Source organism: Mirounga leonina, unplaced genomic scaffold (assembly GCF_011800145.1).
Source record: "Mirounga leonina isolate KUSES-001 unplaced genomic scaffold, KU_Mleo_1.0 Mir_176, whole genome shotgun sequence".
NCBI classification, from domain to species: Eukaryota; Metazoa; Chordata; class Mammalia; order Carnivora; family Phocidae; genus Mirounga; species Mirounga leonina.
In genome coordinates, this window is record NW_023270454.1 from 10153915 (window position 1) to 10168519 (window position 14605).

General features: G+C 41.3%; 1 protein-coding gene across 1 annotated transcript in view; it reads left to right on the forward strand.

Annotated features, from left to right (window-relative positions):
• PRSS55 (serine protease 55) overlaps positions 1 to 14319 on the forward strand; it is a 104224-nt gene extending 89905 nt beyond the window's left edge. The window contains exons 2-4 of the mRNA XM_035022656.1: positions 200 to 1990; positions 3385 to 3527; positions 13687 to 14319. Of these exons, the coding sequence (XP_034878547.1) occupies positions 1690 to 1990; positions 3385 to 3527; positions 13687 to 14004 (762 nt within the window). The 5' untranslated portion in view covers positions 200 to 1689 and the 3' untranslated portion in view covers positions 14005 to 14319. The remainder of the gene's footprint in view (positions 1 to 199; positions 1991 to 3384; positions 3528 to 13686) is intronic.
• Positions 14320 to 14605: the final 286 nt, after the last annotated feature.

Consider the following 14605-nt stretch of genomic DNA (forward strand, 5'->3'; position numbering starts at 1 on the left):
CACTTCTGACCCATGTCCCAGACTCTGTGCAACAAAATAAAGCAACTGTTGCCTTAATCATATTCCTAGAGGGGCTTCACTGGACCAGCCTCAATTTCCTCATCTCTAGAATGGGTATAATGATAACTACTTATAAGCCTCCATGGATATTGACTAAGTGTTGCATCTTTTCCCATTTTTTTCTCTTTCATTCTACCAGAATGTGGTAAAAGACCAATTTTTGATGGAAGAACTCAGTATTCCAGAATCATAGGGGGGATGGAGGCTGAGGTGGGTGAGTTCCCATGGCAGGTGAGTATTCAGGCAAGAAATGAACATTTCTGTGGCGGCTCAATCATCAACAAGTGGTGGATTGTCACTGCTCTTCACTGTGTAGTTTTTGAAGAGCTACTGTAAGTATCCAAGAGCCCATCCCTGTTGCTTCTGACAGTGTTAATCCCCAGGGCACCGCCCCACACTCAGCAAAAACTTGATTGCTAAGGGAAATCCTAGACCTGGTCAGTCCTGAGTCAGACAGGAATGACTACCACCCAACCCTTCCAGCCCCAGGGAGGAGGAGGCAGTGAACTTGAAGATGGCATCTGCTGTACCCTCCTCATTGTCACCCAGGACCAATAACTATGGTTTCCCTGAGGTTACACACTGTCCTTTTCAGGAATATTCATGGTTTGGTGGAGCAAAAGCCTTGGTCCACGCACCTCTTCTAGGACATGTAAGTCCTTCTAGAAGGAAATTCTGCTAATTCTGGAAGTCTGGGATCCTGGGCTTTCTGACACCCTATTTACTTGCTCCTTGGAGAGTTTTGTCTGCACTCCAGGAGACTGGTTGTAAATCTAGAATTTCCTGGTTACTAATCATGAATTAGTTACCTGCTAAGAAATTACCTGCATTAACTTATTCATTCAGACATCAACCCTGAAGAAGGTAGATGAATAACCCCGTTTTAACTCATTCAATCTTACAATAACCCCCTGAGACAGGTAGAATGAACAACCTTATTTTTATAGAAAGGGAAACAGGCCCAGTAAGGCTGGGTGATTCACCCACAGTGCACACATAGTAAACAGAAACAGGATTTAAATCCTGGCTCCAGTGCTTATGCTTCCTGCTACACCTGCTACACCACTGCAAGAAAGTTTGAAGATACACAGAAAGGCTGATTTTTAAAAGTTAATAAAAAACAGGGGAAAGTTTCACCATGGCATAACGAAGGAAACTTGTTGCATTTGCTTCCATGATATACTTAAGGATTGGCTATTGGGAAGTTTCTGGCCATTCAGCCTAGAGAGAATGCCTAAATTATTATTAAAGATTCTTTCTGCTTAATCAGTGGTAGGTTTAGATTAAATACTGAGCCTGGGTCTCTAAGTTGTTTGTAGACAAATCAATGGGATAACACCTTATTATCTGAAGCAAGTTTGATCTATGCCAGGTGGTCTCCTGTGTATTCTTTGGAGTCCCCAAAGCTAAGTACTTTCTCTGTAACATTAGACAGGAGTATCTCATATCTCTAGGACTGTGCTGGAGCAGCAATGTGGCTGTAGTCTGCCACCCCTATTGTTTCACTTCCCTCTACCTTTTTCAAATTCTTACATCTCCTGAGCAACAGCCCCAGTAGGACAAGTCCTAAAGTCCCCGAGAACTCTACGGGATTTAAGTTTTTTGGGCAAATTAAATTCTGTGTGCTTCATGACTCCTCTTCCCCTCCCACTTCCCCCTCTCTGTTTCTATGCCACCAGTCCAACGGACTTGAGTGTTGTGCTGGGAAGCAATGACTTAAGAAGCTCAGCTGTGGAGATAAAGGGTGTTACTAGCATAGTTCTTCACAAGGACTTTCAAAGACACAACATGGACAATGATATCGCCTTGCTGCTGTTGGACTCACCCATCACATTCAACGGACTGACAGAGCCCATCTGCATGCCCAGAAAGCCCAGCCCCTCCGTGTGGCACAACTGCTGGGTGGCAGGATGGGGTCAGACCAGCAGTGGTACGTGACTGCTCAGCATCTCCTGAGAACTGCTGGGGGAGGAGCCACATCACAGGCATCTGAGGATGGGCCAGTAAATCTTAAGATGTGGGCAGGAGCATGAAAGGAGAGAGGGCAAAGAAGGAGGAAGGAGAAAAAGACTTGCATTGGAACAAATCCCTGCATTCCTGAGGCTCACAGAGGCCAAATCTCAGTCCCTTCCCAGTGCCAAGGAAGCATCTCCTCAAGGCCCCAAGTTGAGATGCCAGTCACCAAGCCAGTTGCCAGGTGTGGTCATATTCAGCCAGCACAGAGCAGTCTTGTTTGTTTAACTGAATTTAAACTCTCCAGTTTGCCAGGGGCCCCCATACTCTTTATTCTCTTGCGTCTCCTTTGATTCACACATTGATGTTTCCCACCTGGTTCCTACAGGCATTCAAGATGCCTGTCCCAGCCTAGAATTTTGATGGTCCTGGAATGTTGCCCAGCCATTCTTAGAAATGAATATGTTATTACTTGTTGTTACATTGTTACTTGGCCAAGAAAGGAGGAGCTGTACTAGGGCAAAAAGGGATTATGAAAGGCCCATTGGACTAGCCCCAAAGAAAATAGGTAGGGGAAGGGATGGGAACAGCACAGCACTGTCTCAGGCCTGAACAAGACTCTGGGTCCATGGAGATCTTTGCAACCAGCTGGGGTCTGGAAGATGGTAGGTATTTCAGGAGTTTAGTAACTAGAGGACAACTAGAGTAACACTTTCTGGGCTACTACTGGATAGTTAGAAGTGAGGAAGAGGCAGATGGGTACTTATAAGATTAAAACTACTCAATAAGGAGAAGAATTTGGAAATCTGTGTGGTCTGAGTTAATGAGATAAAAAGAAGTCCAGACAAATTCCCGGAAGCTGGCAGTCCAGAAAGGGCCTTGGCAAATCCCCTATAAAGACTTTTAGCCAACCTACCCTTGCCTGGAGGACCTGAAAGCTTTTTCCCTAGGAGCACAAACCTACTCTCGGCAGCCCTGGGTTGGGGAAGTGTCATACTCACTAAAAAGTAGCAATAGATATACATGCTGAAGAGGCAAGCTTATGTTGAGAAATGAATGATCAATAGCCAGTTCCAAGAAGTCAATTCTGTAGGGTTGGTTGGAGTTAAACAGGAAGCCTACTTGGAAGCAGGATTATGATTTTGAATAAGAGGAATAATTCAAGTAGGTGGGGAATTGCTTAGAAAAGACTGGGATGGTAGAATGAGTGAATAGCATGGGATTACTGGAAGGAAGGGGAAAGTGGAGGATATGAAGAAAGGTAGACAAATGGCTGGTGGGATGCAGGGATACACAGTGTGATCTAGTTGCATTATCAGCACTAAGACTGCTATCTAGTGACTTTTCTAATGTGCTTTCTCTGTGGACTAGATGACAAAAACTCTATGAAAACTGATCTGATGAAAGTGCCAATGATCATCATGGATTGGGAGAAATGTTCAAAGGCATTTCCAAAACTTACCAAGAATATGCTGTGTGCTGGATATGAGAATGAGAGTTTTGATGCTTGCCAGGTAACTGAGGGGTATCCCCACCCTCACCCTATAAGCTCCTATCACCTCAGGGCTGCCAATGCAAGGGTATCTTCTCTTCACCGAGAATAGACAGTAAGAGTCTGGGAAATGTGTGGGATTCAGGGCTCCACCATGGGAATGGGGACATGAATTGGGGACTACTCATTGTCAGGTCTTTGGAATGTCAGTGCATGCCCATGAGTTAGTATGTAGCAATTCTGCATAAATATTTCTACTCTTCTTTAGATATACTACATAAATAGGGCTCCAAGTCTTCTCCATTTCTCGAACTTCTTAAAAAACAAAAAGCCAAGCAGGATTTGAGATTCATACAAGGAATCATTTTATTTCATTGATTTACTGTGAGCACATTAAGCCCTGGGGAATCCAACCATGAATGAAACATAGTTTCTCACCTAAAGGAGTCCACAATCTCCTGGGCAGACAGTTGAATAAAGACTTACTATTTTGGAAAATACATGTGGATTTCACTGAACTAAAGACTGGAATCTTAGTTTTTAATAAAATGAACACAACAATTTAAAAAGAAAAACATTTTTGATTGATGCTAGAAAAAAATAGGAAAAAAAACCCTCAGAAATTAGCTTCCTGTGGCTCTGAGGATGAATGATGGCTGTTGTCTTTAAAGCCTAAGAATGCTCTCTTTGTCTTGGGAGATGCTCTGTTCATCATCACCTTGATGAGTCCACTTAGTCCTACACATTTGCTGGGCAATGGATCTGGTCACTGGTATAAAACTATGGATGCAGATATTAAATATCCTGTAGAGTAATGAAAAAGCTGTCTCATGGAAGGGGAAAGTATCTATCTACAGAATTATCTATTATTGTTTAATGTTAGGAGATGATAGTTTTCCCTGCTAGGCTGTGAGATAAGGTCTTAGAAGAGAGTTGTTGGGATAGGGGTTGAGGGAATGAGGGAGAAGAGAATGGAGAAAGGGTTCTGAGGTAAGAAAGAATGGACTCTTGTAGCAATGACACTGTTTAGAAGTAGTCTCTCATGTGGTGAATATTGTGAGGACCAAAAAGAGAGATAATATCAAGTGTCACATTAACCTTGTGTTTTCTTCACATTTTGGACCATTTAAAACATTACAAAACAAAAAAGAGAATTTGAACTTCTGGTTCTAGACAGGATGGAGTAAACATAGTTCCCCCAATCCCTCCCACTAAGTACAGCTAAAAGTACTATACATTATATTGTAAAACAAAAATAAAGGTTCTGAAAGGTAGAGATGGACTGACTGGATATTCCAATGCTTAAGAAAGGACCCAACAGTGAGTTCCTTGGGTTTTTTTTTTTTTTTTTTAATCCCAGACTGGTTGCTAGACAAGCCTGCAACCCAGAATGCCAATGAGCACAGACGAAAACTAACAAAACAAGAAACACTTCCCTCTCTTTGGACTAGGAAAGGAGCAACCTAGGAAGGAAGAAACTTTTTGACAATGAACATTAAACATTGTTGGCCCTCTAAAAAAATTGATGGCCCTCCTACCCCATCAATCAAGGTCAAGTGGACAACCTCGACTTCCTTCCACTGCCCACCATAGTGGTTACAGAAGAAGTTATATGGAGAACCAGGACTTTAACTACAGTCTAGTAGTAACCAGCCATCCTCTGCCTCCCTTTATGTCACTGGAAGCCACTTGAGGAACTTGGGCTTCCACCCCATCCAGGTATGCCACCCAGGTATAACTCACGCCTGCTCTTCCCCTAGTCATCACTGGCCTGAGTGGAGAATCAGGGCTTCCACTCCAGTCCAAAGGTAAAGAGTTGCTATCTCCCACCCCCCACTCCAATTTCAAAGAAACCTGTTAAAATTGAAGATTTAAATGAGAACCAGTCTCGCAACCTAATACTCAAGGCAATACTCCAGGCAGGATCTGTCATAGCTAGAATAGAGAGTTGGATTTAATTTATTGATAAATATAGCATAAGGAAAATAAGGAAAAATAAAGCCAAAAATCAGAGTAAGGAATCTTTTTTTTTTTAATTGAGAACCATTAATTCCTAGAATAAGTTCAATTAAAACTTAAGTGGTGCCTGGGTGGCTCAGTCGGTTAAGCATCTGACTTTGGCTCAGGTCATGATCTCAGGGTCCTGGGATGGAGCACTGCAATGGGCTCCCCGCTCAGTGGGGAGTCTGCTTCTCCCTTTCCCTCTGTCCCTCCCCCCTGCTCATGCTTTCTCTCTCTCAAATAAATAAATAAAATCTTTAAAGAAAAAACAACGCAAAATGTATCATGAACTTAAATGAAAAACCATAGAAATTTTAGTAAAAAACACAGGAAATCCTTGACACATAGAGTAACATCAAAGACACAATTCATAAAAGGAAAAATTGATAAATTGGACCTCATCAAAATTAAACACTTTTGCCTTGTGAAAGACCCCATTAAGAGTGTTACCAAATCCAAGTTCAGCTGCCCAGTCACTTGAAAGGCCATCACTCAAGAGATGAGGTTTTTTTTAATAAAAGATTTTATTTTATTTTTCAAATTTTTACTTTTTTTTCTATTTTAGCACTTTATTTTTTCTTATTTTTTTATTATGTTATGTTAATCACCATACATTACATCATTAGTTTTTGATGTAGTGTTCCATGATTCATTGTTTGCGTATAACACCCAGTGCTCCATTCAGTACGTCCCTCTTTAATACCCATCACCAGGCTAACCCATCCCTCCACCCTCCTCCCCTCTAGAACCCTCAGTTTGTTTTTCAGAGTCCATAGTCTCTCATGGTTCGTCTCCCCCTCCAATTTCCCCCCCTTCATTCTTCCCTTCCTGCTATCTTCTTCTTCTTCTTTTTTTTAACATATAATGTGTTATTTGTTTCAGGGGTACAGGTCTGTGATTCAACAGTCTTACACAATTCACAGAGCTCACCATAGCACATACCCTCCCCAGTGTCCATCACCCAGCCACCCCATCCCTCCCACCCCCCACCACTCCAGCAACCCTCAGTTTGTTTCCTAAGATTAAGAATTCCTCATATCAGTGAGGTCATATGATACATGTCTTTCTCTGATTGACTTATTTCGTTCAGCATAGTACCCTCCAGTTCTATCCACGTTGTTGCAAATGGCGAGATTTCATTCCTTTTGATGGCTGCATAATATTCCATTGTATATATATATATATATCACGTAAAGAAAAAAAAAAGAAAAAAGAAAAAAAGAGATGAGTTTTTGATTGGAAAGAAATTTGAGCTCTAGTCAGGAGGCCAGCAACCCAGGGAGAAGATGGACTGTTGACCAAAAGCCAACTCTGAGTTTTCTGCCTGGCCCAGGGGTTTTTAAAGGGGTTTAGGGTGGTTAATCAGCAAAGGAAGTGCAGTGGCAGCCATGTTTCTTGATTACATGCAGACTTGATGATGCTAGCTATAAGCATTATTCTAATGCAAAGGGATCTGGTACTGGGAGTATGCTGTTCTTTCTGCAAAGGAGGGCCAAGTCTACATATGCATGAAGGGAGGGAGGACAGCAAAATCATTTGTGTGTCCTAAAAAAAAAACTAAACAAAATAACCATTTTGCTAAAAAAATTGTTAGCTAGGGCGCCTGGGTGGCTCAGTTGGTTAAGCGACTGCCTTCGGCTCAGGTCATGATTCTGGAGTCCCGGGATCAAGTCCCGCATCGGGCTCCCTGCTCAGCAGCGAGCCTGCTTCTTCCTCTGACCCTCCCCCATCTCATGCTCTCTGTCTCTCATTCTCTCTCTCTCAAATAAATAAATAAAATCTTTGAAAAAAAATTGTTAGCTAATCAGAAAGCTGAAGAGGTTTCAGAGAGATTTGCTGGCTTCTGTGGCCTAGGAAATTTCTGGTCCTTCACTCCTCAAGATGCATGGTCTGCAAATCTCAAAGAAAGTAAATTTATTCTGTTATAGATCAGGGGACTTAGGTCAGCAAGCAAGGAGTGTGTTAACTTGGAGCAAGTCAGTCCTTAAGGCTGGTGGGAGTGTTGTTACAAGAGGATGAAAACAAAGCTACAGATTGGGAGATGATATCCAACAAAGGAATTACTTAGAATATATAGAGAACTCTCAAACTCAACAGTAGAAAAAAACTATCCAGTTAGAAAATGGGCAAAAGACATGGACAGACATTTCACTAAACAAGATATACAGATGGCAAATAAGAACATGAAAAGAAGTTCAATATCATTGGCCATTAAGCAAATGCAAATTAAAACTGCAATGAGTGGGGCGCCTGGGTGGCTCAGTCGGTTAAGCGTCTGCCTTCGGCTCAGGTCATGATCCCAGGGTCCTGGGATTGAGCCCCGCATCGGGCTCCCTGCTCCGCGGGAAGCCTGCTTCTCCCTCTCCCACTCCCCCTATTTGTGTTCCCTCTTTCGCTGTGTCTCTCTCTGTCAAATAAATAAATAAAATCTTAAAAAAAAAAAACTGCAATGAGCTATCACTCCATACCTCTCAGAATGGCTAAAAAAAAAAAGAAAAAGAAAAAATAGTGACACCACCAAATGCTGACAAAAATGCAGAGGAACTGGAGCCCTCATGCACTGCTGGTGGAAATTTAAAATAATCCAACCACTCTGGTGTTGGGAAAATTGGACAGCCACATGCAGAAGAATGAAACTGGACCATTTCCTTACACCACACACAAAAATAGACTCCAAATGGTTGAAAGACCTAAATGTGAGACAGGAGTCTATCAAAATCCTAAAGGAGAACACAGGCAGCAACCTCTTTGACCTCAGCCACAACAACTTCTTTCTAGAAACATCACCAAAGGCAAGGGAAGCAAGGGCAAAAATGAACTATTGGGACTTCATCAAGATAAAAAGCTTTTGCACAGCCAAAGAAACAGTAATTTGTAATGCCTTATAACATTATAACATATACTTCTTACAACTGCATTATACAACTACATTATAGTAACTGCATTGTACAACTACAGTTATATCAAAATGAAATAAGGAAGAGAAGATGAGCTTCCCAATAATAGCAGTTACAGAAAGATCTCAGATCCTAGCCATACCACAGACTCAGGGAGCAACCATTTCATACTGAAGCAGGAGGCAAAGGCCTCCAATATCAATAGAAAAGGGGAAACAACATTTAATAGATAAGATTGGAAAAAGAGGGCAGTTGGAGAGAATGTGAGAAAAATCACAAAGGCTTGAAACTGCATCATGGGCTCAGGGAATTTCCAGTATTTCAGAAGCCAGAAGTAATAAGAAATGAGGCTGGAGAGGTGGACAGAGCAAGATCACCTAGGGAGGTTGTGTGCCAGGCATGGAAGACTTGCTGTCATCCCAGGCTGCCACTCCTACCGCTCACCCAACATAAGAATCAGGCCCCATGGGCACTCCCACTGGACCATTTCAGTCTCTTTGATTTAACACCATCCCACATTCAAATGGCCAAAGCCAACTATGGCAAAATACGAAATAATCAAGTGTCATCTTTGATGACATTTTCTGTACCCCTTGCTTCAGTGGCTGGATCTACCATCTAGAGTCTAGGAGTTTTGCTTTAATACCTCTCCCATCAAAATGTACTTTAGTGAAGGCTTCTAAAATTAATCATCTATTAAGAGTATTATAAATGAATGTGTGTCTATCATTTTAGGCCTTGTTTTTATAATTGTGAAGTGAAAAGCTTTGCCCTCTGCTTAGACAGCTTTTTGTTGTTAACAATAAGTTGACAGTGATGCAGTCAAGGAAATTTTTCTGAAATTATACAATATTATCATCACTTTGAAACAGATAAACTAGGCAGACAGTCCCCTAGGGTTTAAAAATAAAATCATACTTTTAAATTTAGCAAACTTTTAAAAACCATGTCATCAATGACTTAATTCAGAGAAATGACAATTTTATAACAAAAACATTTAAATATGTTCAAAATAATAGCAATAAGATGATGCTATACTTAAAGTACAAATTAAAATTAAAAGTTAACAATGGAAAACAACCGGATTTTTTATTTACTCTTCCCAACACTTTTCCTCCTTGTAATACCCTTACTACCATTATACTATGAAGAATAAAAAGTTCTATTAAAAAATAAATTTTAAATGGCATAGTCAAACAAAATATAAAATCAAACATATTCCCGGCTAGTAATGTAGCACTTTTGTGAAGGACTATCAATTTTCCAGAGCAACAATCATTACAATGAACTGACTGTTTTCTTATCTGTCTTCTCAGTTCCAGCACAAAAGTTACCTTATGCGTGTGTAAATTCCCACTGCCTAGCACAGTGCTTGGCACATGAAAAATGCTCAACAAATGTTTGTCAAATAGATGAACCTTCCAAGGGAGCCAGCAATTATCTGTCCGTAAAGAAGTCTTAGGGGAGGGGACACCTGAGAGAGGTCCTCAAAGAAGCTAAGAGTCTGCAGGTTAAGAACTGGCATCCCGCTGGGCTGCTGGGAAGTCTGGTTATGGACTGCCAAGCTGACTTGATTTAGACCTTTAGTGACTTTAGTTTTTTTAGAGCAGTTTTAGGTTCACAACAAAATTGAGAGGGAGATATTGGGATTTCCCATTTACCACTGTTCCCATATGCCTAACCTCTTGCACTATTGACATCCCCCACCAGAGAGGTACATTTATTACAATTTATGGACCTACACGGACACATCACTATCACCCAAAGTTCGTAGTTTACTTTAGTGTTCATTTACGGTGTTTTGCATCTTATAAGTTAGGACAAAAGTATAAATTACACATACTCATCATTATAGTATCAAACACAGTAGTTTCACTGCCCTGTGTTAACTTGAGCTCATCACCCCTGACCTTTCATAGAAGTCTTATTTCACTCCATAGAATCTTTGACTTTTAGAATCACAGGCTTTTTACTTTTATTTATTTATTTTTAATTTTATTTTTAAGTAATCTCTACACCCAGCATGAGGCTTGAACTTACAGCCCCGAGATCAAGAGTCGCTCTACAGACTGAGCCAGCCAGGCGCCCCTAGAATCACAGACATTTTAGAGCTGGGAAAAAATATATAGAAATATTTAATCGAGACTCTGTTTCACAGGTGAGAAAATGGTTATTTTAATCATCAATCATTCCCTTAACCATCTGAATGGATCCAAAGCAGTGTAATAACTTCATAGCTCTTTTACACATATTCAATAATATCGTTTTCTCCACTACCCTGTACAATGGGATGGGCAGCTCTCACTCACCCTGTTTAACAGATGAGAAAACAAGGATTAGAATTTAAGCGATTTGCCTGAAGTCCAGGTGGTAGTGGTCCAGGCTGGAAGCCGTGTCATCTGCTTCTACCTCAAAACAGACAGGAGTAATCACATGGTACAAATATCTCACAGTGGTGAACTTGAGAGGCTCTAGTGGTCAGTATGTTTCTAATCAGATACATAGTTGGCTACCAGGCTTCGTCCTTGGAAGAAAGTCCCCCTTAGGCATGCTGTCATCAGCCCTGGGTCCTTAACTGTCTGAGGCTAGACCCTCCTTTGAGGCAATGTTTGCGTTTTCTTTCCAACAGGAAGAAAAAAAAATTAAGTTTATGCATAAAAGGACATGTATTTACATATGGCCTTCTTGGTCCCAGCAGTCCATGAGGAGAATCTCTATTTCCTAAATATACAAGCAATGTTTGTAATACATAAGGGTTAAATAACAGTATTAATACATTTCCAGGGCATTTACTACATAGTATTTACCCTGGGCTGAGTTATTTATATACTCTTAAAATTTCACCTGCTAACAGTCTTGGCAAGTACTTGGTATTATTTCCGTTTGAACTATGTGGAAACTGAAGCTTAGAAGAGGTACTTGCCCAGGGACGATGGTTCTCTCCCTGTTGTATAAGAAAATAACAAATAGTCAAGGCAACAGATTAATAAGATTTTTAATAACATTTATCCCTTCATAAAATGAAGAAAGTTATAAAAATAAAATTATGGAAGGAGTTATTGAAGTGGTAATCCTGTTGATTTGGTTCTTGCCCAATGACTGAAACAAAACTAGTACAAAGAAAAACACCCACAAATCCAGACAAGTGTTAGAGGCAACATTTTATACTGGAAAGGGCAATTTTGTTTTTAGCCCACATTTACTGGGTGTCCATGAGCTGTGACCTCTTTGTAATTCTGCTCTGTATATCCCTCTGCTTGGTGATGCATCCCTCAGTCAATCCAAACTCCACTTGAACACATTTATTCATTATCTCCCCCTTACACCTTATCTCTGTTATCCACACCCTATGACCTTGGAACTAGTCCTCATCATTTATATCCAAAGTCATCCCTGGTTCAGATCTTCATCATTTTTATGTCCTTATCTTAGTCCCTCTACTTCCTGTCTGATTCCCCTCCAATCAGTCCCCCGCCCCACACACTCTTCCTGTCAAATTCCTATTTACCCTTCAAACTAAATGTTTTGAAGTATACCCTGACAGACCTTTCCCTCAATAGAATCAATTTATTCCCCGCTTTGTACTCCTCCCTTATTGTGTTCATACAGAAGTATGATCAAACACAGTTGATCCTTTTTGTTTACATTTTTATCTCTTCCACTAGAGCATAAAGTCTTGTACCCAAAGACCTGACAATTAGTTTTTCCTCAGTGAATATTTGTTAAATGGGAGTGATCAAACCTCTCTGAATTTCAATTTTGGAATTATAAAATGGGAATCAAAAGACCTACCTCATAGCCAAACTGTGGAAAGAGCCGAGGTGCCCTTCAACAGATGAATGGATAAAGAAGATGTGGTCCATACATACGATGGAATATTACTCAGCCATCAGAAAGGATGAATGCCCAACTTTTACATCAACATGGATGGGACTGGAGGAGATTATGCTAAGTGAAATAAGTTAAGCAGAGAAAGTCAATTATCATATGGTTTCACTTATTTGTGGAATATAAGGAATAGCATGGAGGACATTAGGAGAAGGAAGGGAAAAATGAAGGGAGGGAAATCGGAGGGAGAGATGAACCATGAGAGACTATGGACTCTGATAAACAAACAGGGTTTTAGAGGGGAGGGGGGATTGGTTAGCCCAGTGATGGGTATTAAAGAGGGCATGTACTGCATGGAGCACTGGGTGTTATATGAAAACAATGGATCATGGATCACCACATCAAAAACTAATGATGTATTGTATGGTGACTAACATAACATAATAAAATTAAAAAAAAAAAAAAAAGACCTACCTCATGTGAGGTAGTGTGATTGATGAGAAACAAAAGTCCAGGGGCTAGCAATGTGCCTCACGTATCATGTCCAGGAAATGTTAATCCTCCACCTCCAGCCACCTATTTATGATCTTGGAAAAAGAGACTATCTCTCCATTGCAGAAAGGCCTCCTGAATGATTGTAGCCACTCAGCAACTTCCGTGAAAGGCAAGTAGCAAGGTAGAAAGAATGTGTGCTTTGGCATCAGAAAGTCCTGGTTCCAGCTTTGGCTGGGCTACTGTGTAGCCCTGATCAACTTTTAAGCCTCCTTAAGCCTCATTTTACATGTATTAAAATGGGTAGAAGGAAGTCATATATATGTGTGGTACACGGTAGGAACTTGGTATACATTTTCTATATATAGAACCATGTGAGTCATAGGTCCATGTGATTCCACCCCAGATGGGTCATGCATTCAGAAAAGCTTTAGCTCGCTGTGTCCTGCAGACACCCACACCAAAGAAATAAAAAGGAATATCATTCTCCTTCATCCCTCTGGAAGAACACGAAAGGAGACTCAAAGCATATCCACAACTATAACAATATTTCTCATATCCTGCTTTCATTCTTTTCTTTTACAGCCCTTCCCAGAGCTTCTGATTTGATAAGGCCCACAAAACTAGCTCCCACTTCTCTTGGTCTATGCAGCATTTACTCCAGCCTCCAGCTCCTCTCTCACTGTGCTACATGCAGTGATTTTCTCACCAATTCTCTCTCTCTCTCCTCCCTCTTCAGTCTCATCTTCTCCACTGTCTATAACTCCCAGAGCCAGCCTGACAGTGGCACACTGCTCCTGTAGACCCAGGAGAGGGGTGGGCATTGCTCAGCAATGACAACATCTCCTTTGGCAGACTGGAGCAGGGGAGATCAGTGCCTTGTCTCAATTAGTGAGCTATGCTTTGCCTCAAATGAACAGTCTGGGATAGGACTCACTATTGAACTGTGTTATCTGCCCACAGGGTGACAGTGGAGGGCCTCTGGTCTGCACCACAGAATCTGACAAGACCTGGTACCAGGTGGGCATCATCAGCTGGGGCAAGAGCTGTGGACAGAAGAACATGCCAGGAATATACACCTTGTTAGAAAATTACAGCCTCTGGATTAAGAATGTGACTGAGGTAGAGGGAAGGCCCTTTAATGCTGAGGAAATGAGAGCTCCTCCCAATAGGAAACAAGTGAGGTCCCATGCTGCAGAATTTCCAGAGCCAGGAAGCCCCAGATTCTGGATACTGATTTCGCTTCTGTCCGTCATGCTATTCAGGGCCATTTTCTCCTGATAATAAAGCAGATGCTATTTCTTAACCAATGAAGGTGTGTGAAAATGTACTTCCAGCAGAGAGACTGGCTACAAATTAGATCTAAGGGCCAGGAACTGAAGGTGACAATAGATAGTAGGACCAGAAAGGCAGGCTGGAGCCCTGGCTTGGGGATTAGGCTTTGGGTCCCTCCATTAGTCAGGACTCTTTCCATTGCAAGTGAGTTATCGATCTCAAACCATCTAAAGCCCAAACCAGTTATTTATAGATGTAGATGTACGTAACAGAAAGACACTAGGAGTGGTATTTGGCTTCGGGCATGGCTGAATCTAGGGGCTCAACAAATGTTAACAGGGACTATTTTTTTATAGCTATCACCCTCAAAAAGGGCTTCCAAGTGGTGGCCATAATGACTACCAGTACCTCCAGTTTGCATCCTACCAGTTTAATAGCCTTGGTAAAAAGAGAGAGCCTTCTTCTTGGTAATTCCAGCAAAAGTCTGTGGTCTAATTCTCATGACTCGTAAGCTCACAGCCCATTGCTGCTCCAATCACTGTGGCATTCTTCTAGGTGAGGTTCGAATTACAAGTCCACTCCAGGAGCCAGCAAAGGGCCAGCCATT